Source organism: Bos indicus x Bos taurus, chromosome 1, assembly GCF_003369695.1.
Source record: "Bos indicus x Bos taurus breed Angus x Brahman F1 hybrid chromosome 1, Bos_hybrid_MaternalHap_v2.0, whole genome shotgun sequence".
Lineage (NCBI taxonomy): Eukaryota > Metazoa > Chordata > Mammalia > Artiodactyla > Bovidae > Bos > Bos indicus x Bos taurus.
In genome coordinates, this window is record NC_040076.1 from 24715358 (window position 1) to 24742146 (window position 26789).

Genomic DNA, 26789 nt, shown 5'->3' on the forward strand with positions numbered 1-26789 from the left:
CATTTCTTTTTTCTTTTGTCTCTTTAGACTCAAAATGGCTTTTTGTTTCTAAAGGAAACATTATGTTTCAGATTCAAAAGTGGCACCTGAAAAATAAAATTCAAAAATTAGAAACTAAGTTCTTTTTCTACTACACATTTGCAAAACTGAGAACTCTTATTCGTTAGAATAAGGCACAAATTTATTTATTTTTTTTCTTTTTTAACTTACAATATTGTATTGGTTTTGCCATATATCAACATGAATCGTGTATACAAGACAGCAAAAGAGTCACTGATGTATAGAACAGTCTTCTGGCACAAATTTATTGTTAGTCTGTTGTGTTTTTAGTTGTTATTGTTGTGTGCCCCTCTGAAAAAAGAAAGAAATTATTGTGTATAGTTCAGCTTACTTTCTTCCTCTTGCTGTAGTAAATCCTCTATAGCCTCTAGGACACGCTAAGAGTTTCACCAAGCTGAACTTTCACCAAGCTGAATTTTCATTCAGTTGCTATAATTGCTTTATTCTTCTTTGAATGGTCTTCCCCCCTTTAATTGTGAATAATATCCTAAGACCATGAATCTTATAGAGAAGAAGTTCCAGAACAGTTTCAAAGATTCCACAGAGCTAGAATTGTGATGTATTTGTCGAGTGAGTGAATGAATGTCTGTAGATATGGTTTCAATGGCTGTATCTGTCTCACCATGCCCAAGAAGAAATCAAGACAAAACTACTCACAAGTTTGAGGGTTACATTGTGTTTGCACTAGAGCTTTATCCACTGGGATATGAGTGAAGCACTTGTTTGTTGAATAAATTTATATTTTGAAATGTAAGTTTTCATAAAAGTTCAAATGCTACTAAATTGATTGCTTCTTCCTTTGAATAATGGGGCCATATGTTTTGTATTTGCCTATTGCTTTTATACAAAGTGGTTTACTATCTAAATTGACTTGGCAATATTCTTTTTACAGAAAGTATTATTAAGCTCATGTGTGTCTCTTTCAATTTCTGTGCATTTATAAAAGGGGTAGCCTATTTCAACTGATTTTAGTGATTGCAAGTTATGGAATAATAAAAAATAATAATTTGTTGAAGCAGCAGTTTGAAAGCCATTCTCTGTGTGAACAGGAATCAATTTGTCAGTCATTGTTTCCTGCCCTCTGCCAAAAATAGAAAAGAGCTTAACAGTGGTTAGAGAGCTCCTCAGTTGAAATCTCTAAGGATGTTCCAACCTATTTGTTATATTTTCATCCACCCTGTCCACGGATGAAAAGTGATGTGATCTTAACTTATTACTGGCTGAAAAGCAGCGTCAGGGGCTTTTTCTGTAGTCCCTGTAATGGTTCTGACTAACCATGCTTAAAATCCAATTGCTATTTAAATCAGACAGTGAGGCCTTCTTTTATTGACATGACATTTGCTAGTCTGTGACTTGAATAGTTATATTCATCAGGTTCTTAACTTTGGGATAACACAAGGCTGTTAAAAAGATCTTTGAAATAATAACTGTAGTAAGTGATGATGATGATAAGACCTCATGTATAGTATCTGTCAAATTGCTTAGAGTTAATCTCAGCATGCAAAGTAATTGTTTTCTTAGACTTGTATTTATAATGTTCAGTTTTTATCAAGCTAGGACATCATGTTCATACTTGAATAATGACACTAGAAATCACCCTACTGTCCATACTTAAATGTAACATTACACATCATGCATTCTGATAATTTTCTTTTCTTTCTTTTTTTTTAATTTCTTTTTTATGTTTTCACCACACCATTGTAATGTCTACAGCTCGCCCTGTGGGTAAGTAGCCATCCTTCTATCCATTTCGCATGGCTTTGTATAATGCTTCATAGCTCATACATATTAGGATATGACAGATTGAAATACATGTGTTCACCCTTGTTAAAATATTACTTGAAGGACTGTCTGCTGTAAAAGTTGCTTCTGACTTTTTCATCACTGTACTAAGTCATATAGTTACTTTTTATTACTCTGCAATTAATAGGTAAAATTTTCATGTAAAAGAATATGTGAATGGTGAATATTATATACTGCTAACTTTTCTTGAGAAAATTACACTTCAGTTTTCTTGCGTGAGTCAAATCATTATGTTTGATATTTGTTAAGATGAAAGATTATGAACTAGATTAAGAAGTTTTATTATTTTATGCACATATATTTTAAGCTGCTTGGAGTCTCCGCTTTGTAAGGGTTATTTTTTACTGCTGCACACTTTTATCTGCATGCCACTTAAACAAACTTTAGTAGAATGCTTCAAGTTATTGTAAGTCGATGCTTACACCTAGAAGAAAATGGAGTGATGATCTGTGTTCTTTGGCATGAAAAATTAATTGACTATATCATTCTTCATTTGGCTTTGCAAAACTGAAATTAACAGCTTGTGCTTGCATTAATTTAAGTGGTAATTATTTTTAAACAGAGATAAAATATTTTTTAATAAACTTTCTGCATTTCTTTTAAAGTTTAGCTTAACCTATCAAGAAATGTGTTTGAATAAAAAAAATCTTGGTAATTGTGTTAAAAGTAAATAGATAGATATATGCTTAAATGGATTGCTTCTTTAATATACGAAGAGGTACTTTAATATTTGACAGAGCTATATATCTTGGTCACCCAACTTTAAAAGCTTTGTTAATATACTGGCTTGACATTATTAACATTTGGTATACAGTCATCCAGATTCATAACCTTTTTCCCCCATTGGTTGAAACATTCACAGACATTATTGTTATGTAATATCTTCTTATATAGATAGCAAATACAGTAAAGAGAACTTTGGCTTCCTAATCTGAATTTCTGTTCTGCTATTTCCAAGCAGAACTTCATTTGTCAGTTATTCAACATTCCTAATCCCCAGTCACTTCCTGTATAAAATTGAGAGAAAAGTCCTTACTTATCAGAACTAATGTAGGAATAAATTGAATTCAAGATTGACCATATATGTGAAAAGTTTTGTATGTCAACATTGGTTAACACATTTCTATTTTCTGAGACATATTATTTCACATTTCAGTGTTTCTGGAATATACTTATGGCTTATCATTAATTTCAACATAAACCATAGACATTTTTTCCTTAAAACACCATTTAATTGATCATACTTTTTACAACTGATACTTTTAGAAGGTTAAGGAATATATTATAGTTTTTGCATTTGTAAGAATTCATATAGATAGAAAAAAAAGAATTCATATTGATAAGTTTACATATTTATGGTATGACATCAAAAATTAAGAAGTGGGAAAGAATAAAATAATAACCTTGCAAATTAACAGGAAAAATCACATTAAATTATAGATCTTTGTATATAAAAATTTTATGCCAATAAACCATGACCACTTGATCTATATTATTTTGCAAGTTCCCAAAACATAGAACAATATGTTAATAATTTTCAGTATATAAAAACTCTTGAATAAAAATACATTGATTAGAAAATATGATGTATGCAGGGTATTAGATGGATTTGTAACCTACAAAGCAATTCAAAATTTATTTCTGTTTTTATTCTTTTTCAAAATGATTTCTTAAATTCCCATTGGACAGGAACTAAAGAATAGCTTCTTGACACATTGTACTTTATTCTGGGAAAGTCTGTCATTTCATAAATCTTTCTTGAATGACATGACAGTGTTCAGAGATATGAAGAACTATACTTTAAACTTGACAACTACTATTAATTTGGGAAACTGAATGTTTGATATGCTTTTATTGGATCACCAAAGAAGACTGATAATGAGGAAATTATTTGCTTTTTCTTTGCATCAATTTTTTACATCAATTTTAATTCAAGAATTATAGATATGGCAACTTTTATTGTAAGGTTAGAAGATACAAATTAAGTAAAATCTTGAATTAAACATTCAGATGCTAGAAAACTACATTATTAATATTTGTTAATAGACTAAATGTCTTTTAACTTTGAAAGTCTTAGCAGTAGCATAAACAGTGTTCTACAAAGTAGAAACCACAGAAAGCAGAGGAAAATCCATCTTCGATGCTAGTATAAACTATGTGAAGAAATATGTACCAAATGTATAAGATTTAGAGAAAATTCAGTGGGTAGTTCCTATCTAAAGCTTTTAAAAGAAAATTAGAAATACATGCAGATTCTGGAATACTTATAGATTCAGAAATCAATCATTACATTCCATACCAGATGAAGCTTGGTAGTCTGTGGGGAAAACCCTTTTAGAAATCATTGTAAACTTCCAAACTGGATAACTCTTATAAGCTGCATATGAGTCAAAGAATTGGAAACTCTATGCAATTTACAGTGGGAATAAACACCTTCTTTGCTGTACTTTTGAGAGGATGAGAAACACTCTTGAGTTTGAGGATCTTCAATGTGAAAAATCTTACTGAAAGCAAACAATCACATAAGTGCGAACCGAAGAAAGTGTTCTCAGATTTCACTTCTCATGTGCATTGTCATCAACACCTCCAAGAGTCCTGGAATCTAACTTCCTTAGTTATCTTTACCACAGAATCTCGACAAATGCCACTTTAGTCATTAAAAATCCACCAGCCCATTCTGTGATGTTGACTTTTCTCTGTCCCAACGGCATTTTTTATACGAGAAGCAAAAGTACATCCTAGGGCATAGTTAAGTCTGAATGTTGAAATATTCATTTGTTTGTTTGGAAAACTCTTATGATGAGGGAACTAACAGAAGACAAGGTTCTAAATAGGGATAAATATCTTGCTTCCTATGCCCATCTGTCTTATTTTCTATTGGAAGTCTTTCCCAAGCTTAAAAATAAAAAAGAACATCTATTTTGGAGATGGGCAACACATTTTTTTCCTAGCAGCAACTCAAAACATGATGAGTAATTTGGAAAAGAACTGTCAAATCTACCAGCTGCCTTGCATGTGATGGTGAGGTCTGCTTAATTTTGTGTCTTATATACCATCTGCCACATACTGATTGCCTCCAGTATGGAAACGAAAAGCTGGGTATATCAGGTGAAACTCATTTCACATCAAAAACAAATTGACAATACACAACATTATAGAAACTTACAATTATTTCCTAATTTAGTAACTCAAAAGTATGTTTCTTTCTATAGAATATAATTGGCCACACAGGAGTGTGTAAGTATGCTGCTGCTGCTGCTGAGTCGCTTCAGTCGTGTGCGACCCCATAGACGACAGCCCACCAGGCTCCACCGTCCCTGGGATAGGCATGTAAACGTTTCGGGCAAAATTCCCATCTTTTATTATTATTATTTTGAAGATGCAGCCACTGTTTAAACAGAAATCTTTCGGGACATATTTTTTCAATCTTTGTTTAAACACAAAAATTAACATAACCTCATTTTAGAAAGTTCTGTTTCAAGTTGAAGTGGAGTTTTTTCTTTCCTATAACATGCTCTGAAGCATTTTATTGAGGCCACTAAAAAGTCCAATAAAAAGTGAGTGCCTGGAAAAATTCATTCAGAAAATATTATGCTATAAAGCAGATACTACTTTAAAAATAATACAACTGGTTTTTCAACACCTCCACCCTCCACCCCACCTTGAAATTTGGAAAACTATGTGCAGGATATAATTTAACTTAATAATGGAAATATTACAGTTTTGTGTTTTTTTTTTTTAAATCAGTAACTAGATAGATACTATATATGAATCCTCTCATGTCAAGGTCAGCTTTTCTGCAAAAGACCTCCCAAGCATCTCTTAGGAGGAAACCTCTGGTGGCTCAGAGGTTAAAGCGTCTGCCTGGAATGCGGGAGACCTGGGTTTGATCCCTGGGTCGGGAAAATCCCCTGGAGAAAGAAATGTCAACCCACTCCAGTACTCTTGCCTGGAGAATCCCATGGAGGGAGGAGCCTGGTAGGCTACAGTCCATGGGGTCACAAACAGTCGGACACGACTTCACTTTCTTTCTTTCTATACTTGTATTCTCTGCAGCCTTTCTTCTTTGGACAAGCTGTTACCCCAAGACCTGAAGTGATCATCTCTCTCCTAGGAGCCCTTAATGTGTCCTGCACCTGGCACTAATTAGCTACTTTATGCAGACTCCCATTTAATTTGTATTAAGTATCACATTTTTCATGGCTCCATATGTTTTGATTAAATAGTAGGTTAAAAATGCATTCAATTGTGTATATTCTAACAGTGTTCCCATGATGTGAAACATTTAAAATATCTTTAGCCAATGCTAATTTTTAAAGTGAAAAATCAAGTCCTGGTTACTTCTCATGCTTGGTTGGTCACTTGATTCTTTTGGAAGCATCTTTTGTGTTTGACAATGTCTGTTCAATGCCTCTAATTTGAAGGGTAGGTATAAATTTATTGAGTCATTTTTTTTTCTCAGACTTTCAATTGTCTTCATATTGAATAATTCTGTAGTGAAATTCAAGGCTCACAAAATATTTTTATCCTCAGTGGGATACCCTTTTATGAATACTAATATGAATATCAATATATTCCCTTCTTTCAGTAACTTTGCTGGGTTATACCTTGAGCCTGATCACCTGTGTCTAATGTTCCTGGAACAGCACAACCCCTTAAATCTACAGATTCATGTTTTAATTTACTTTATTTAAATATGATTTCTTCTGTTTTATCTCTGGGTATTTTTCCTTTCTCAGTTCTTTTCCTCAAATACATCAGTTATATTGGCTTTCCTTTGTCTCAATTCCATATTTGTTAACCTATCTATAATAATTTTGACATTATCATTTTTCATATTGTTTGATTTCTTAATGCCTATTTATCACCTTCCTTTTTCAGTTGCAGTTATCATTTTCCTATTTCTCAATTATATGTCTTTAAATTTTGTTAATTTCCTTGATAAGCTTGAACAAAGCATTCTTCTCCACTTGTCTTTTAGCCCCTTAACCTCTTGAGATTTTTGTTTGTGTCTTTTTTTTTAAGAGTGACCCTGTTGTATATAATTCTATTTAGACTATAAACAGCTATTTATTCTAAAGTATTTCTCTGTTCCCTTATGTTATATTTGGAAGATATAGATATTTATCTCCCTTTGACTAATGATTATGTTATTTTCTGTCATTCATTAGAGAAGTAATTAGTTAATATAAATTTATTGTTTTATTTAGTTTTGCATAAATCTCTTTTAGTCCCTATTTGATTAACCATCTAGTTAATGGCTAAAAACTAGAGTTTGCATGTTTGGAGAAGAGAAAGTGAAAAGTATCAGGGTCATTCAGTAACCTCTACTTAGACTCTTATCTTGAATATTTTCTCAAAAACATGTTACTTTCCTCTTGGTATGCTAATGATTTTAGTAATACAGAACAGACCACTTTAGGTTGCTGCTGCTAAGTCGCTTCAGTCGTGTCCAACTCTGTGCGGCCCCATAGATGGCAGCCCACCAGGCTCCCCTGTCCCTGGGATTCTCCAGGCAAGAACACTGGAGTGGGGTGCCATTGCCTTCTCTGCCACTTTAGGTTACCAGCTCCCTATATTCTATATAAAACCCTCTTCATCTTCCTTCATACTTCCTGCTTTGTAATGAATTGCTTTTTAGGCATACTAGTTTTTCCACAGCTATGTAACAAGTGCCCACAGTTGAGGGACTTAAACAGCACCCTTTTTAAAAAATTTATTGATTTTAATTTGAGGCTAGTTACCTTACAATATTGTGGTGGTTTTTGCCATACATTGACATGAATCGGCCATGGGTGTACATGTGTCCCCTCGTCCTGAACCCCCTTCCACTTCCCTCTCATCCCATCCCTCTAGGTTGCCCCAGTGCACCAGCTTTGAGGGCCCTGCTTCATGCATCATATTTGTGTTTTCCTCTAGCAGTTTTATAGTTTCTGGTCTTATGTTTAGACCTTTAATCCATTTTGATTTTATTTTTGTGTATGGTGTTATAAAGTGTTCTAGTTTCATTCTTTTACAAGTTGTTGACCAGTTTTCCCAGCACAACTTGTTAAAGAGATTGTCTTTTCTCCATTGTATATTCTTGCCTCCTTTGTCAAAGAGAAGGTGTCCATAGGTGCATAGATTTATCTCTGGGCTTTCTATTTTGTTCCATTAATCTATATTTCTGTCTTTAAACAGCACCCATTTTTTAGGCCACAGTTTTGTAGCTCAATCAGACTCAACTCAGTCCTCTTCTTAGCACCTCATAGGCCAGGTCAAGATGTTGATCAGGCTGAGCACTTCTCTGAAGACTCTCCAGAAGAATCCACTTCAGAATTCATGGAGGTTATTGGCAGTATTAAGTTCTTTGTAGCTGTAGCATCGATATCACCATCTTCTTGTGTGCTGCCAGCCAGAAGCTGCTCGCAGTTTGCTTGCTGACCTTTGCACGTGGTTACCACAGCCTTCAAAGTCAGCAGTGACCCCTTGAATCCTTTCAGCTGTAGAAAATCCCCTGATTGAAAGGTCTTTTGTGATTGGGTTACACCCCTAAATTAACCTTAAGGTCCCTAAGACCTATCTTAAGGTCGACTGATTAGTGACCTTAATTACATCTACAAAATCCCTTTTGTCACATAACAATCATGGGAGTAACTTCAGGAAGTGAAGGTAATGGGGGCCACCTTAAACTTTCCCTATCCATAATCGACTGGGCCTTTTTTTCCTACAGTGCCTTCTCTCCTGACTTGTGAATTTTAGTTGGTTAACTTTGAAGTCGTCTCTCATATTTCCCAAGTCTCCTTCTTAACTCCCAATCTCCTTTTCCCTATCAAGGGATGATGGAATGGGCTCTTGCAGTGTTGACAGATACTTCTTGTGAAATTGGTATTGATAAAGGATTGTGGATTGAGTCTAGTTATTGTTCATTTTCTGTGCTCATTTTCCTCCAGATTCAACCATGATTGGCAAGAGGACTTCATAATTTGTGGTTTGGTGTTACGGTAGTTTTTCCATATTATTCATTTCTTTTGTTGCATTTAATAGAGGAAGGTGGAGCAAAAAGCCTTTATTTCATTCAGTTCAGTTCAGTTCAGTTGCTCAGTCCTGTCTGACTCTCTGCAACCCCATGAATTGCAGCACGCCAGGCCTCCCTGTCCATCACCAGCTCCCAGAGTTCACTCAAACTCACATCCATCGAGTCGGTGATGCCATCCAGCCATCTCATCCTCTGTTGTCCCCTTCTCCTCCTGCCCCCAATCCCTCCCAGCATCAGAGTCTTTTCCAATGAGTCAACTCTTCGCATTAGGTAGCCAAAGTATTGAAGTTTCAGCTTTAGCATCATTCCTTCCAAAGAACACCAAGGACTGATCTCCTTTAGAATGGACTGGTTGGATCTCCTTGCAGTCCAAGGGACTCTCAAGAGTCTTCTCCAACAGCACAGTTCAAAAGCATCAATTTTTCAGCACTCAGCTATCTTCACAGTCCAACTCTCACATCCATACATGACCACTGGAAAAACCATAGCCTTGACTAGACAGACATTTGTTGGCAAAGTAATGTCTCTGCTTTTGAATATGCTATCTAGGTTGGTTATAACTTTCCTTCCAAGGAGTAAGTGCCTTTTAATTTTATGGCTGCAGTCACTATCTGCAGTGATTTTGGAGCCCAAAAAAATAAAGTCTGACACTGTTTTCACTGTGTCCCCATCTATTTCCCATGAAGTGATGGGACCAGATGCCATGATCTTAGTTTTCTGAATGATATTAACCTAAATATTAAAAATCTTTAATTTTAAACTAATTAATAAAAAACTCATTAATTTTGGAGTCTTTTCAAATAAAAATAAACAGCATGTTTACTTAGTAATTAAAAATAAAGTACTATAAATGTCAAATATCACAGTAATGTAAAAGTCATGTTTGACTGTGACCTCATGGACTGTAGCCCACCAGGCTCCTCTGTTTATGAAATTCTCCAGGCAAGACTACTGGAGTGGGTTGCCATTCCTTTCAAGGAATCTTCCCAACCCAGGGATCAAACCCAGGTCTCCTGCATTGCAGGCAGACTCTTTACCATCTATACCACCAGGGAGGAGTAGAAACAGTATTATGAGATTAGTATTAGAAAACTTCACTGGCTATTGTCAGAAAGAAATAGCATTAATGTGTTAATCACACCTTCTAAGAAAAATTTTCACTTCTATGCTGCTGCTAAGTCACTTCAGTCGTATGACTGTGTGTGACCCCATAGATAGCAGCCTACCAGGCCCCTCCGTCCATGGGATTTTCCAGGCAAGAGTACTGGAGTGGGTTGCCATTGCTTTCACTTCTATAAATTACAATATTTCACTGACAGAAAGATACCACCTTATATATTTATATATATATATGTCGTAAAATATATATCATGATGTACATTACACCTAAATATTATATGCATGACATTTGAATTACTACACTACTTTTTTAAATGTATGAAATGTCACTCTAGGGAATACTACATAATTAGATTCATTAAAAATATATAAACTACCAAATTAAATTAAATTAAATTTTGAATTAAAATATGTCTGAATGCCTTTTTAAATATCTCTTATGGCAAACATTACTTCCTAGATTTATTGAGGATATTATTTTCATCTCCCCTACAAAACTATTAGCTCTTTGTCAGTAAGTACATTGTTGTGTTTATCTTTCTGCTGCCTCTAGGTCTAGCACAACATTTACACATGGTAGGGGTATGCCAAGTGTTGGTGCAGTTAATTGATACACACATATGCACACATAGGTAATACTTGCCTAGAAAATGTTTATGCAAGCAGCTTTAAATAGTGCTATAAAAAGATTAAGCAACATTAATGGTAACAGGCCAATCATATAGTCCCCATTCTGCTAGTAGGAGATAAAATACAACAAAAAAGAAGGCACTAATGAGTTAGGATGGTGCCTTACTAAGCGTGTAATTAATGTTATTAAGAAACATTGCAGTTGCATATTAAAATTCCGTTAACTAAGCAGCACTTCAGCATCAGTACATTTGTTCCTTAGCTGCACGTCCCCCCACCCCGCCCTTTTTTTTTTTTTTTTTTCTGATTGGCATCTTCATGCAATCTTTTTCTAAAAAATGAGATAATGGGATGTGATCAGCCCTCGTGGTTTAGCTGGAGTGCTGACATGACAGTTCTGGCAAGTTGACAGGTTAAGTGAGTGAAAATGGATGTCTTGTCTCACCATTTACACGAAGAGCCTTTTTTAAGCTATAGTTTTCCCTCCTCACCTCCACACTTACAACCTCTTCTACTTGCAATATTGAGGACTCTAGCTTTCCTAGTTAGTATCTAGAGAGGATTTTTTTTTTTTTTATCACTCCTTTGACTATTTTTCTTCCCCTGGTGAAAATGAGATCTTTTTAAAGAATAATGTAAATATTGTTGTATTTAATAATTCATTTGTTTTAATAGTAATGGTATTTTCCTTGGAAATTAACGGTCTCTTAAAGAAAACAAAATTTTACTGTTTTATTGTATTTTCAGTATTTTAGTCAGGAAAGCACAGTAGAGAAGCAAAGCTACTATTGGTGAAGGACAGAATAATATGGGAAAATGTGATTTTCAAAAATCAGAATTTGTTTAAATTTTTCTCCATTTATAACTTAATTCAAGAGTTCATTAAAATCATATGTTAGATTTTAGGATGATTTCCTATAGGTAATGATTTCCTGTACTTGCCTATAATTGAAGTACAAATCTATTTTAGTAATTTCACATACACTAAAGTGTAAAATGATCTGTAAACATGTCCAGCAAAACACTTTATGTTAACTATTAAATTTACTGCAATATAGAAATATTTAATACCATTAGAGGATTACATTGGACTTGATAAAGTCAGTAAAGCCCATTTACATAGAAAAATACATGGTTACACTAGCATAAATCCTTCAGTTTAACAAACATTTACCTGATTTTCTAAAGGGGTCAGTGAAGCCAGGTGATGGTAATAGTACATTGGTGCAATCCAGAAAACTTCTGTCTCTAACATAAGGCATGTGTTTTAACCTCTGTGAGGAACAACTTCACCCTCTTCCTTTCTTACCTGCTTTATCTCAAAAGAACAAATCTATCTCTTACTGTCTCTTTTTCTGTTTCAATGCTTTCCCCAACTGTCGGAGACAACGGTCAAGTTCCTTTTGTAATGGTGGGATGTCCTGTATTACAACTCTTATCATGTTCCTCACGTTGTATCATGCTTGATTATTTTCATGTAAGTTTCCTCTGGTAGGCAGTAAGTTCCAGAGAACAGAGATCTTAGTACCCTCAGACCCTGACACTAAATAATACCAGTAAATGCTTAAACTAATTAAATGCTATTATATGAGTTAAAGTGCCAACAAACATCTGAATTTATTTCTAGTACAAATTTATTACTTTGGGGCTTCCCATAAAAAAATAAATAAATAAATAAGGTTAAGTACAAAATGTCTGTGGAGTTGTTGTTCAGTCACTCAGTCCTGTCTGACTCTTTGCAACCCCATGGACTGCAGCATGCCAGACAGGCTTCCCTGTCCTTCACCATCTTCCAGAGCTTGCTCAAACTCATGTCCATTGAGTGGGTGATGCCGTCCAACCATCTTGTCCTCTGTCATCCCCTTCTCCTCCTGCCTTCTAGCTTTCCCAGCATCAGGGTCCAGTGAAGCTGTGGAGGAGCTGTTTATTTTAACTCTGTTTTTACGTGCTTGCCGATGAGATTTAAATGTGCAAGGTATTTTGAAACAAATGAACTTATCCTTTGCAAGGGCATTCTATTTTTTCTAGATAGTTGTAGAATTATTTCATTTTCTATATTTACATTGCTCATTTTCAAGAAGAAGCATATTATCTGTGACTATAAATTAAAGAGCATGGTTTTAATCACAATCACAAAACATACACATGCTTTTCATTTGCATGTCCCACTTACCACCAAAACTCAGTACCTTTGATGCTCTTTGGACTTGCTTTCCCAGTTACTAAAACAGTCAATTTAGAAGGCCACTTACATTATTTTGTAGTTACATTAGAGAACATGTTTGACTAGCTTCACAGCCTGCTTTAGTCAACAGATTTTGAATGACCATGAGTTACTTTATTTTTCAATATTATATGAACCTACAAAAATTAGTCTTCCCATAATCAATAAATTCCACAACCGTGGTTAAAAAATATAAAGAGTATAGCTGCATAATTGGCACAGGGTTTTACTCACATACAAGGACTGAATGCAGTTGGTACATGCGAGACCTCTCATAGATGGAAAGTAGCATATGAAATCTAAATAGACAAAGTATCTAAAGATTGGGATTTGTGTCATTCAATTTTTTGACCATTTTACTTTCCATATTTATGGAAACAGTAAATAAACCTTTTAGTAGTTTTGCTTTTTCAGTTTGACATTAAAAAAGCATATATATAATGTACATCACATATAGAGAGGTAGATTATTAAATTATTGTTGAAAAAGGCATAGATATTGGTTTTTATTATGGAACAAGAATTTTTAATATTAGTTAGAAGGAAGGCACTAATGAGAAAGAAACCACATCACTCATCTAGAGGGTTTATTGCCATGGACTCAGTAAAAAACTGATTAATTGGAAAGGTACGTAATTTAGCACTTTAATAGTTTATATTTCTTAAAAACAGTGACAAATGAATAAAATGTGATTAAATTGGGTTTATAAAAATGATCATTTTAAATCCTATATCCCTACATTATATTTTTCATTATAAATGCATTGCTTCCCCTGAAATGGATTATGTGTTAATAAGTTTCAAATCAAATATTTTCATGACATTATGCATTTCCAATATTATTAACAGAAGTTCTTTGTAAATCAAGTGAAGTGTTAAATAGTAGAAATTAAATAAAATTAAATAAGTTGAAGGAACAGTCATTTATCAATTAGAAGCCGACCTATTCTGATTACTGAGTAAATATTCAACTCCTGTTTTACATTTCATGTTAATGAAGTGAATTCTTGCTGTTTCTTGGTGGGGCTAAGCCTATTAACTAATTTTTTTGTGTGAGAACTTTAGAATTGGTTATTACACAGTACCTGTGTTTTTTTGTATGTTGCTTTTGTCACTCCAGGGTGGCAGCTACTCATTTTACAGTAAGTTTTTGGTGCAGTGGGAATGATGTACAGAAGGGCATATTAAAATCAATTAGGAAATAGTTTCAAACATATTTTGTTTGACATCTCCCCACCCAGATTACTATAAGAATAAAGTAGCTCTTCCCCTTAATTTTCTATTCCAAATTATTCATTTACAGTTCACTATTTGGAGATTTTCCACACCAAATAGAGATACTATATCATTGCACAATAGTAGACAGCACACCTCACCAGTAACAGCTTACAATGGAACAGAACAATGAAGGCACTCAGGCAGTGGGCGCGGGGATAGGGGATAGAGAAATAATACAAGCAAGGGAAAGTACCTTAAAGTGGGAAGAACAGAAGAAAAGTACAAGATTAGAGTGTGTTCAGGTTAATCGTTGTTGACAAGATAGATCAAAGACTAATAGATATCAAGAAGGATTAATCACTAAAACAAGCAAATATGTATGCAAGTGATTGAAAGTAGATTCGTCTGCTGAAATGCTGGAGCTGCTTTGAGCACAGGTGAGCATGCGGATGATAGAACCCTGGGACAGCTGATGGAAGACAAAATGATACACAGAGGAGAGTGATTTACAAGCATGGCAATGGCAAGCAATAGAAAAGGCACTGTAGGTTTTGAATGAAGAATGGCTTAAAATAAGTGTACGTCAGAAAGGTTGTACTTATAAGTAGTACAGAAAGAGCAAGATTATAGATTTTATGTCCTTTAACAATAACAGCAACTATTTAGGAAAAACATGTTATGATTTTAACAGTATTATACCATATTGGAAACCATAGCATATAATTTTTACCCTTGTGTTTAGTAATAGATATAAATTGTCAGTCATATGATTTGAAGTGAACCACATGTTTAAGAGGTCCAACTATCAAATGGATCAGAAATCATCTGTCTTCCTATCTATTGGTTTGATCTTTAAAAGCCTTTAATAAGATTTAGTTTACTGGTCTTTACATCATAATGGTAGAAGTTAAGGCATAGAGCTCTGTGAATATTAAATGACATGATGCCCATGGATGGTTTGACACACCTTCTGGCCCTTAATAAGCACTCAATTGATTTTAATTATTGTTATTGTATTAAACAGTTTTCAACTCAGCAAGTCTTTCAAATAAGCAAATGATGAAAGAATGTACATTTCAAATATGCTTTAGAAAATACTGGAATTTCATCAGTAAAAATATTAAATAACAAAAAAAAATTATACCTGAGTGTAAGATACAAAGGTCATAATCTTTATTGTTATGAAATAAGAAGCTTATTCACTCAGGCACAAAATTATACCTAAAGAAAGAGCTGGAGTGTGCCTGTAACTGCCTTGTCACACATTAATGCATGCAACTGCTTCATGACTGTCTCCATGTTCATGTCTGCCATAGAAAGTCATATTTTCCTGTAAAAACAGCTTTGAACATGATATGATTAACCTTTAGGGTCCCCCATCTTGTGTCTCCAAGCCCACCGCATGCTCAGCGCAGGCTTCCTGCTCACGTTTGCCATCTGATTTCCATATCACCCACTCACTCACACCAGCAGGCATTAGCATAACAGAGCTGTAGCGTGACTTTGATTGAAGCCAGCTTGGGCTGAATGTAGTATCAAAGCATAATTTAGCAGAAATCAAATCTAATTTGCTGTGTATTGTATTTAAATTCTCTAAAACACAGTTTTGGGTGAACAGTACCAGACCTCTCATCTTAATTGACCTTTTTATATTTGGATCTACTCTTCTGGAAATCCCCCTATGCACTTTTTGCATGGAGATATTCTTTTAAACCTGTGCATGTGTACTTGAACATTGAATTGTCCCACTGTTTGCTTCATTCCCTTTCTTGTTGCTGCTGAAGCAGTAAGGTATAATTGCTTATAACAGATTAAACAAGTAGGTAGTTACATCATAGTTACATGAGATTTGTCTAATGCTTTGGGTTGTAGAAAAGATCTAAATATGTATTTTATAGTCTTCTGTCTTAGAAATATATAAAAGAATTGCCATTTTTATAACCAGCATATTCTTCTGGAATTTATAACTCTAACTCTTTAATTCATATTTGGGTTTAAATGTGTGTTTTGAATTGTCAGCTTGAGGACCTAATTTTTTTTTTTTTTAATATCTAATGAGAGCCGTCATAGAAAATCCATTCTGTGGAGAGTGCACATTGTGCTATTGTGCTTGATAAAATGCCACCTCTCTGCCTCTTCCCTCCCGTTGGTGCCATCAGCCAAGTATTGTCTTTTCAAATCATTTTCAGTGCTACCTGGCAGAAATACTGAAACGGTGATGTGTTATCAGTAGAATTATTGATGCAGTTTTTCATTTTTAAAACCTCAAAAAGGGACTTTCTGGCAGTCCAGTGGATAAGGATTCACCTTCCAATGTAGCGGGTACGGGTTCGATCTTTGGTTGGAGAGCTGAAATCCCACTTGGCTTGTAGCCCAAAAAACCAAGCATTAAAAAAAAAGAAAACAGTAACAATATTGAAACAGATTCAGTAAAGATTTTTTAAATGGTCCACATCAAAAAAAAAAAAAATCTAAAAAAAAAAAACCCTCAAAAATAAATTCCTTCATCTGATATCCCTTCACAAAATATTACAATATAGATCTTGGGCAGAGGAAGAGTCTACAGAAGTAAAAGTGATTGATGTAATTTGTTCCAGTGGCTCAACTTCTGATGACAATAAGAAAGGCTATACATTTTCAGAGGCTTGAATACTTTTAAAATCTTTTGCTTTGTTAAATGCTTTTATATCTTCAATTTTAAATTTTAAAAATGAAAATGTGAATCTAGTTTCAAAGAGATTAGTGTGGTTTTAGTTTGAATGACAAGAAGCAATTTGATTCATTAGAAATACAATGTATTTATAATTTGGAATAAAAAGACAAAATAAACAATTATCACATGAAAGGATATTTCATAGCATGAATAACACAAATGCTGATAGCAATTTTCATTAGTAGTCTTTTAAAATGCAGCACTGGGTAAAAACTCGAGAAACTTTTGATTTCCTGGTCTTTTAGATTATGTCAACAGTGGGAAATATTGTAGAATTTCCTTATCCTTTAAGAGTTCTTACAAAATATTATATTTAATTGCTACTATAAATATAGCAATTATCAAGTGGATTTTCTGTTCCAACTGCCTGAGAGTTTTCAGTTTCATGTCTCCCTTTTCTCTTTTAGGAAGAACATTCTTTCTAATACTGTTGCTAAATCTTTCTTACATAAACATCTTTGAACAGATCTCCATACTTCCTAGGGCAAAATTTAAGCTCCTTTAGAATAAATTATCACACCCTACCTTTATCACTTCTGCCTCTCTTTGTCCCAAGTGACTGGAATCCTTTCCATTTCCTGAACTCTTACTTGTGCTTCAAAACACAATTCAGATGTAGCCATCTCCCAACATCTTTTCTCTTCTTTCCTTAGCATTACTTTGTCTACTGTGTTCTCTTCCAATCTTTTCTCCCCAATGTCCTCTGCATTCTTCTGTTATTCAAATCATGCTCTGTGGTATTTGCTTTTATTTGTTTATTTAATTGGAAGTCTCTGCCATAGGCTATGAACAGTTTTTTATTTTGTTTTCTGTCTCCTACATCAAGCAGACTATCTCATAGTTTGTAGATAATACATTTTGAAGGAGTAAATAGATGAATCATATATTTTCCAAAACGTGGATAGATAGATGTGGTTATTTGCCAATCCTTATTTTAGGGGTAATATTTTAGCAGCTGTGTTAAAACTGTAGGATCTAGATTCCAAAAGTATTTTGAAAAATCATTCATCCACGCAAAGGTTTTTGAAAGCTTGAAAAATCAAATGCTAGAAGTCTGTAGTTAAATAATTAAAGTACAGATAGTAATTTTACTGAGATAGATGGATGATAGATAAACAGAGTATCAATTCAGTTCAGTTCAGTTCAGTCGCTCAGTCGTGTCCAACTATTTATGACCCCATGAATCGCAGAACACCAGGCCTCCCTGTCCATCACCAACTCCCGGAGTTCACTCAAACTCACATCCATCGAGTCGGTGATGCCATCTAGCCATCTCATCCTCTGTCGTCCCCTTCTCCTCCTGCCCCCAATCCCTCCCAGCATCAGAGTCTTTTCCAATGAGTCAACTCTTCACATGAGGTTCCCAAAGTACTAGAGTTTCAGCTTTAGCATCATTCCTTCCAAAGAACACTCAGGACTGATCTCCTTGAGGATGGACTGGGTTGGATCTCTTTGCAGTCCAAGGGACTCTCAAGAGTCTTCTCCAGCACCACAGTTCAAAAGCATCAGTTCTTTAGCACTCAGCTTTCTTAATAGTCCAACTCTCACATCCATACATGACTACTGGAAAAAATATAGCTTTAACTAGACGGACCTTTGTTGGCAAAGTAATATGCTGTCTAGGATGGTCGTAGCTTGTCTTCCAAGGAGCAAGCATCTTTTAATTTCATGGCTGCAGTCACTATATGCAGTGATTTTGGAGCCCCCCAAAAAATAAAGTCTGTCCCTGTTTCCGTTGTTTCCCCAGATTCTATTTGCCATGAAGTGATGGGACTCGATGCCATGATCTTAGTTTTTTGAGTTTAAGCCAACTTTTTCACTTTCCTCTTTCACTTTGATCAAGAGGCTCTTTAGTTCTTCTTTGCTTTCTTTCATAAGGGTGGTATCATCTGCATATCTGAGGTTCTTGATATTTCTACCGGCATTCTTGATTCCAGCTTCTGCTTCATCCAGCCCGGCATTTCACATGATGTACTCTGCATATAAGTTAAATAAGCAGGGTGACAATATACAGCCTTGACATACTCCTTTCCCTGTTTGGAACCAGTCTGTTGTTTCGTGTCCAGTTCTGACTGTTTATTCTTGATCTTCATACAGATTTCACAGGAGGCAAGTCAGGTGGTCTGGTATTTCCATTTCTTGAAGAATTTTGCATAGTCTGTTGTGATCCACACAGTCAAAGGCTTTGGCATAGTCAATAAAGCAGAAGCAAATGATTTTCTGGAACTCTCTTGCTTTTTCGATGATCCAGCAGATGTCGGCATTTGATCTCTGGTTCCTCTGCCTTTCTAAATCCAGCTTGAACATCTGGAAGTTCTAAATTCTTACTGTTATTTTACTAGCTAGTTATGAGAGTCAGTTTAGATTATTTCTTGTCCAAAGCAATGCAAATGAACTAATAAGCTGAATATGTGACTTTTATCAAAGACTAAATTTTACTATACTTACTTTTATATTTATGATGAGATACAAGCTAAGTTACTCAGTACTTCTTACTTACTTAATGTCCATTTTGGAAGTAAACTTTTTTCGTGAATTACTAAAAGAAGTAAGGAAATATACATTGATCTTTTAATTTTTCTTAATGTATATAATTTTTCTTTAGATATTACAGATTATAGAGACCAATCTTAATATTTTTGGTGTATCTGGTGGTTTCACATCTTTATTGAGACATGGACACTACAGTGTTTTAAGAGTCATTCCTAAAGTAATTTTGTAACATTGATTTAAACTATCACTCTTATTAGAAAACATAGAGAACAAAAATCAATGATACTGCTGATTCAGTGGAATTGTGTAGAAATAACAAGATTGTAAGAAGCAAGTAATCTCCTGAAAATACAGGGCATCATAAACCACGTTCTGTTCAAATAGATCTATAAATCTGGGTTCTCCATCCTATAAGCTGAGCCTTCTGTTATCTGTATTTGTAGAAGAAAATTTCACTTAGTAGATTTATTCCTTCAGTCCCTAATGTATGTGTTGAGTGTGTTGAATTAGGAGGCAGTGCAATAGAAAACCGAAAAATAAGCCACTACAAGTCTTGGTAAATTTTTTGGCGGGGGGCGGGGTGGGGGAGCGGGGAGGGGCGAAAGAAATTGCTGCTGCTGTTTCTATGCTAGTCTTCTTGTAAGGATGAGTAATTGGGTGGATGTTGGAGGCTACCCTACACTGACTCCACTCTTGGACTGCAGTTATGTAATCTTAAAGAACGGGAGGAATTCTGGGTAAAGGACTTTACTGAATGGTGCTATTGTTGAAATTCTTCAGAGTTCAAATATTAGGATTGTAGCCATGTACACCGGGTTCTAAAAATTAGAGTTCATTGTAGTTTTTTTCTTGGTCTTCAGTTTTCTAGTATTAAGCAAGTAGTTATACTGGAAACAAATGATTAGAAAAGTCATGGAATAAACCTGATGTTTTCTCCTCATCAGGAGCGAGTTTTGCTATGAAGATGATGTCCTTGTGAAAACTCTCTGTTACATACTGTCCTGTTTTTCACTTTCTTCTTTCTCTCTACAATTACCCCAAATTTAAACCTGAACTTTCTTAGCTTTTTTACCCCGTCCCTATATTTTCTAATGGAGTTACTGGTACCTTGGTCTCAGTGGTTTTGCCTGTACCATTTTACTGGTCTTCCAATTAAACAACCTGCTTTATTGACTAATCTGTCTCCTTCACAAACTATAGACTACATTCATTAAAGGGGTAAAGATTCCAAAATTTTTTCTCTGCATTTATCACTGCTTAGCTTAAAAACAGCCAGAATAAAATCCTCAGTTTGGTTTCTCAGGCCTTTCTAAGACTGAGAAGACGGGCCTGATACAAATCAATTTTTTGTACCAAATGATGTTTATACAGTAGGGACTCTCCATTCCTCCTGCATTACTATGTATATTAGATATGTTTTTGCTTCTTATGCTTTGCTCAGTTAGCTCCTTTCTTTAGAATGTGTTCATCTCTCCACTTATCTAAATACCACCCTTTCCTCCAAGTCTCCATAATATCCACCCCCTGCATAAAGCCTTTCACAGCTACCATAACACAAAGGGATCCCTTCTTCCTGAAGTCCTGTGACCCTTATGATTTATACTAAAATTTAAGTGCTTCTCTGCTCTGAGAGTACCTCTGTCATTGTTCTTACTACAGTCTTACAGAACTGTTGTTTTAATTTTGTTGTTGTTTTCATCATGATCATGTTTTGTATTTTCTATTAGAGTGTAAGTACCTTCATGGCTGCAATGTAGATGCTTTTTATCTATGTATCTTTAGTGCCCACTTGTTGTTCAGTCACTCAGTCATGTCCATCTCTGTGGCCCCTTGGACTGCAGTATGCCAGGTTTCCCTGTCCTTCACTGTCTCTCAGGGATTGCTCATACTCATGTCCATTGAGTCAGTGATGCCATCCAACCATCTCGTCCTCTGTCATACCCTTCTCCACCTGCCTTCAATCTTTGCCAGCATCAAGGTCTTTTCCAATGAAACCATCTTCACATCAGGTGGCCAAAGTATTGGAGCTTCAGTTTTAGCATCAGTCCTTCTAGTGAATATCAGGACTGATTTCCTTTAGGATTGATTTCTTTGATCTCTTTGCAGTCCAAGGGACACTCAAGAGTCTTCTCCAACACCACAGTTCAAAAGCATCAATTCTTCAGCGCTCAGCCTTCTTTATGGTCCAACTCTCACATCCGTACATGACTACTGGAAAAATCATAGCTTTGACTAGACATAACTTTGTTGGCAAAGTACTGTCTCTGCTTTTTAATATGCGGTCTAGGTTGGTCATAGCTTTTTATCCAAGAAGCAAGTGTCTTTTAATTTCGTGGCTGCAGTCACCATCTGCAGTGATTCTGGAGCCCAAGAAAATAGTCTGTCATTGTTTCCATTGTTTCCCCTTCTATTTGCCATGAAGTGATGGGACCAGATGCCATGATCTTAGTTTTTTGAATGTTCAGTTTTAAGCCCGTTTTTCACTCTCCTCTTTCACCTTCATTTAAAGGCTCTCTAATTCCTTTTTGCTTTCTGCCATGAGGATGGTGTCATCTGCATACCTGAGGTTATTGATATGTCAATATTTTGAATACTTTTCAGTTTCTAGTGCCCAGTAGAGGAACATAATAATTGCCAAATGCTTATTAATCTAAGTGAAATGAATTAGTCAACCACTCTCATGTGTTTTTGTATATTGTTAGTTATCTCTGTATGTAATTCCCATACCTTCAATTTGATGTTTTCAGCACTTCAGCTCCTCAAATCTAGAATATAAGCACTCTAAGCATTTGAGAATATCATATTCTATGCCTTCTGGTATCCCTGTGCACAATGTCTTGCAAATATTGTAAGAGCAATTCATGTTTGTCAATAGATTGATGCCACAGGAAGTAGATATTTGAGTAATGCAATGACTTTTTTTCAGTCTTCATTCAAAACACAAAACTATGTGAGGATACCATGTTTATTTATTAAAAACTTTAGATTACCATTAAAAATCTACTTTTTCTTTGCAAGTGTATGGACTGCAAGATTTGCAATGTACATTTAAAGTGTGTCTACTAATACATTTACTTCTTTCCTCACATTTGATAGAGTGCTCTTTTTTTTCCCATTGTATTTTGAGAAATACTTAAAAATAAATCAACATCTGTAGCCTCGGTCTCGCACTGAGCAGTCCGCCTCGTACCAGATTTTCCCTTTGATGTATTTTTCTTTGTCAACAGTTTATATTTACACACTTTCTTTCCTTTTAAATTATAGCTCCTCCACAGTTTGTGGTTAGGCCAAGAGATCAGATTGTTGCTCAAGGTCGAACAGTGACATTTCCCTGTGAAACTAAAGGAAACCCACAGCCAGCAGTTTTTTGGCAAAAAGAAGGCAGCCAGGTGAGTGCAAGCTTTGACTGCTTTTCTGAAATCTCTGAACTCCCCCGTCTCTGGTGGTCCTCAAAGTCTGTCTTGCCTTTCTTGTTTTCAATGTTGAATGTATTTTATTTCTAAAAAAGAGACCAGTTGATTCTAAAAATAAGAAAGAATCAGATGTTTTATTTTTTTAGTGTTAATTTTTGAGTGTTTTTGAGTGTTAATTTTTAAAATTTTTTTTGAGTGTTAATTTAAAAAAATTTTTATTATACGTAGTAGAGATACAATACAGTGTGACTAAATTACCTGAAAAAGTCTAACCTGCAGCTGTTTAAAATCTCTTAACAGAAGGATAAGTTTGCTTTCTTGCATTGAACAAGAAATTTGCTTTCTTAATTTAGTTAGTGTATCTATAAAGCACTTAGAACATCCTGGGTACATGTAAACATTCAAAAATATTTCTGTTATTAATTAGTCTAGAAACCAGTTTCAGCCCCCTTTCATAAACAGATAGTATAAATACCTTTCCTTTATCATTAATTTAAACATGCTTCCATTTAAGAGTAGTAGAAATATTTTCTTCCATCACCCCTCTGGATTCCCTCATAGTGGAATTAGACAGGAAATAATACATTAAATAGCAGAAAAAAGCAATACCTGTCTGATCTTTGCTGTGTCCTGATTTGTCCTCTCGGGCCCTCTCTGGGCAGCATGATCTCTCAGACTCTGCTAGAAGCAAATTGAATTGAATGTACCACTTTTCTCATTTAGAACTTGGTCCAGGCTTAGGCAAGCTCAAGCCTCTAGGTTCTGAAGCAATGAGTGGAACTTCCCCTTAAACCAGAATAGAAATTGAGTTCTTTGTCTAAGAATTTAATCTGTTCGTTCCCAAGGGAATTCTAGGGAACTCCTTAGAGATATTTTCGTTCTAGACTCTCCAGAGCCGCGTAGGTCTTAGGAAGGGACCCACTGGTGTTGCTCCTTAGCACCCTCTGTTGTTACTCCAAGTTTTAGATGAATTTCCTGGACAAATAGAAAACGATGACTAAAAGACTCAAGCAGTCTAAAAACTTTGCCAGAGATAGAAAACGCTTTAGACAAAATTAAGAGAACCTGTTGATCAAAACTCACATAAGACCGTCTTGGAGGAGGTTCCTCTCAGGAGGTCCCCATCAGCCATTGTCATTTTTCGTTCTTCCAGATTCCCATACAGCTCACTCCACGCCAGCAGTTTTAGCCTCTCAGTATGGATGGGCAACTTATATTTCTCCCTTTCTACAGTGCTTTGTGTTGGACTCACTTCCCCCATAATTTGTGGGATGTAAAGACAGTGGTAGGAAGGATAAGGTAAAGTTCTGGCCACTGCCTCATCCCACATCAGGATGGTTCCAAGAATTAATTGCCATTATTTTTTATCAGTTAGTAATGATACAATTGGGCTCCCCTGACAGCTCAGTCCGTAAAGAATCTGCCTGCAATGCAGGAGACCCCGGTTCAATTCCTGGTTGGGAAGATCCGCTGGAGAAGGAATAGGCTACCCATTCCAGTATTCTTGGACTTCCCTCGTGGCTCAACTGGTAAAGAATCCGCCTGTAATGAGGGAAACCTGGGTTCAATCTCTGGGTTGGGAAGATCCCCTGGAAAAGGGAAAGGCTACCCACTCCAGTATTCTGGCCTGGAGAATTCCGTGGACTGTACAGTTCATGGGGTTGCAAAGAGTTGGACACTACTGAGCGACTTTCAACTTTCACTTTCACTTTCAGTGATACAATTGGGCTTCCCTGGTGGCTCAGATGGTAAAGAATCTTCCTGCAATGTGGGAGACCCGAATTCAATCCCTGAGTTGGGAAGATCTCCTGGAAAAGGGAATGGCTACCCACTCCACCAGTATTCTTGGCTGGAGAATTCCATGAACTGAGGAGCCTGGCAGGCTACAGTCCATGGGGTCACAAAGAGTTGGCCATAACTGAGCAACTAACACACTCACAACTTTACAATAGATTTCTCCTCTTAGAGTTCCTTGATTCTTAAAAATCACTTTCGGATGAAAACATCCCAAACTCTAAAGTGAGTGTAAAGCAACATGATACACTTATAACACACTTGAATATGTACACACACACATACACACAGACATATACCCTGAAAAAAGGAAAGAATTCTAAAGGCATTTCCCTCCTTATGATTTTATAATCTTTGTAGCACAGCTTAACTTTACTGAGGCTTAGTTTTTAATCCAAAATATGAAGATAAGGTATCTTAATTCACATAAGTTTTGAAGATTATGTGATTGTTTATATGTCAAAGTGCTTTACACATTTTGAAGATTAGAAATTGGAAAAATGCAGAATGCACCTGCCTTGCCTTGTTCTTGGCTGAAGTGGCGAGTTTATTATGTTCTGCTCAGGCCGGGCTGCTTGGGCTCCCTCTGCCTAGGTACAGAGGCTCAGTACCACTCTGGTCGCCACTGTCCCTACACCCACCCCGTGCCTGAGAAGACTGGGAGCCTTGAACCTGGAGAAACCTGAGTTTCTACTTCATGCCTGTATCCCCTTCCCCTCACCCACTCTGGGGGCTGTGGGGTCCACAGAAGTTACTCCCTCAAGCCACTGATAGTGAATATATATTCATGAGCATATTATTTATAAATGATGCAAATATAATGATCTCAAGCCATTTGATTGTTGCACATTCACACTTTAAATCATGTAGTGAGTCAAATCTCATTTTATCTATTATCATGTAGATTCAGCTTTTTTGTGTGTAAATTACAGGCCCTCAAATGCTCCAGTTTTATGCACACTATTGCATAAAATGTGTATTGGTCTTGTGGCCCAACAAACATGATATTTAAATATGCTACACTGTGTTTTAATTTTTTATACAAGTAATGATCAAATAGCATTAAAATATTTCTTTTGCTATTATTTGACAAAGTGGCATGTATTAATTCCAGAGATATTAATCTCTGAGAAAAAGAGATTTGATTTGATTATAATCTTAGATCTGGTTTTCTTCACCTATCTCCCTCACATCAGAGAGAGGGTTTGGGAAGGGAGGAAGGGGATAGAGAGGGGGAGAGAAAGGAGATTGTGAATGAGAACAGAAGAGAAATGCTTGAGCAAATTGTAAATTTTCAAATCATGAATTAGAACATTAGGAAAAATAAATTGGTCTTACTGTCCGCAGTATCCAATTTTTACAGTGATCTATGACTATACATCAGTAGAGAGAGTTAAGAGCCTGGACTTAATGGTCCATATTCCTCAATATGTGCTGATAATGCCAATTAGCACTAATAGGATACCCAGGCACCTCAAGCAAGAGGAGCTCTGTAGAATTCCTGGTTTTTGCTTGTAATCCATTTCCTTTTGCCTATGTCTTACAAGCAGGGAATAAAGATGATGGGTTAACCTCAATCATATGCCATTTTCCATGTCAACGAATCATTTAGAAGGTGGACTGATAATACATTGTAAAGGAAGAGATCCCGGAGAGAATTAAGCCCATCTGATGTATTAGTGCTATGTAAATTAGTATTCTAATGGCTAATTGTAGGAAAGTGCAGACTTTGAGTTATTGTATCATTTTCAAGTGGCTTTAAAATTTAGACCCTTCTCCTTCAGATGGTTTATTTCACTAATATATTTGAACTCCACAGGAGAATTAGCTTCTTCTCAAATTATGCTTTATGTGTTTGAAAAAGTCTAGCCTTATATATTAATAGTAAATAATACAAATTTTATGGGAGGGCAATAGCCTTTTGAAATTATATTCCTGACATGCTAGCAAATACCACTTCTTTTTGAAAGGGTTTAATAACATGGTAATGTTTATGTAAAGTGGGCTTATAGTGTCACACTCGAATCTAATAAAGTGGACATCCATCAAGTTGCAATAAAGAGAAGAGCTTCTAATTAAAGTAGGACATCGTTCGCAGGATTAAAGTCATTTAGTGTAATTGAAAAGTGTTAATATCCTATTTTATCCTCTTCCATTGGTATTCCTTCAAGGGTAAAAACATTTTAAGGTGAAAATGTGTCTTATGCCTTTAATTGAATGTTATTACCTCCTGATTGTAACGTATTGGAACTGTTTAATTACAAACCTGGAAAATTAATTACTATATGGAGAAACAGATCCCAGA

At 35.5% G+C, this 26789-nt stretch overlaps 1 protein-coding gene across 17 annotated transcripts in view; it reads left to right on the forward strand.

The window, feature by feature from the left end:
• The window catches only part of ROBO2 (roundabout guidance receptor 2), a 1466835-nt gene that overhangs the window by 1322126 nt on the left and 117920 nt on the right, over nucleotides 1–26789 (forward strand). For 13 of the 17 annotated variants that reach the window (XM_027549011.1, XM_027548934.1, XM_027549246.1 and 10 more), the window contains exons 7-8: nucleotides 1774–1785; nucleotides 22542–22666. In XM_027549011.1, coding sequence (XP_027404812.1) covers nucleotides 1774–1785; nucleotides 22542–22666 — 137 coding nt within the window. The remainder of the gene's footprint in view (nucleotides 1–1773; nucleotides 1786–22541; nucleotides 22667–26789) is intronic. The other 4 variants (XM_027549088.1, XM_027549671.1, XM_027550001.1 and 1 more) reach the window with 1 other exon arrangement.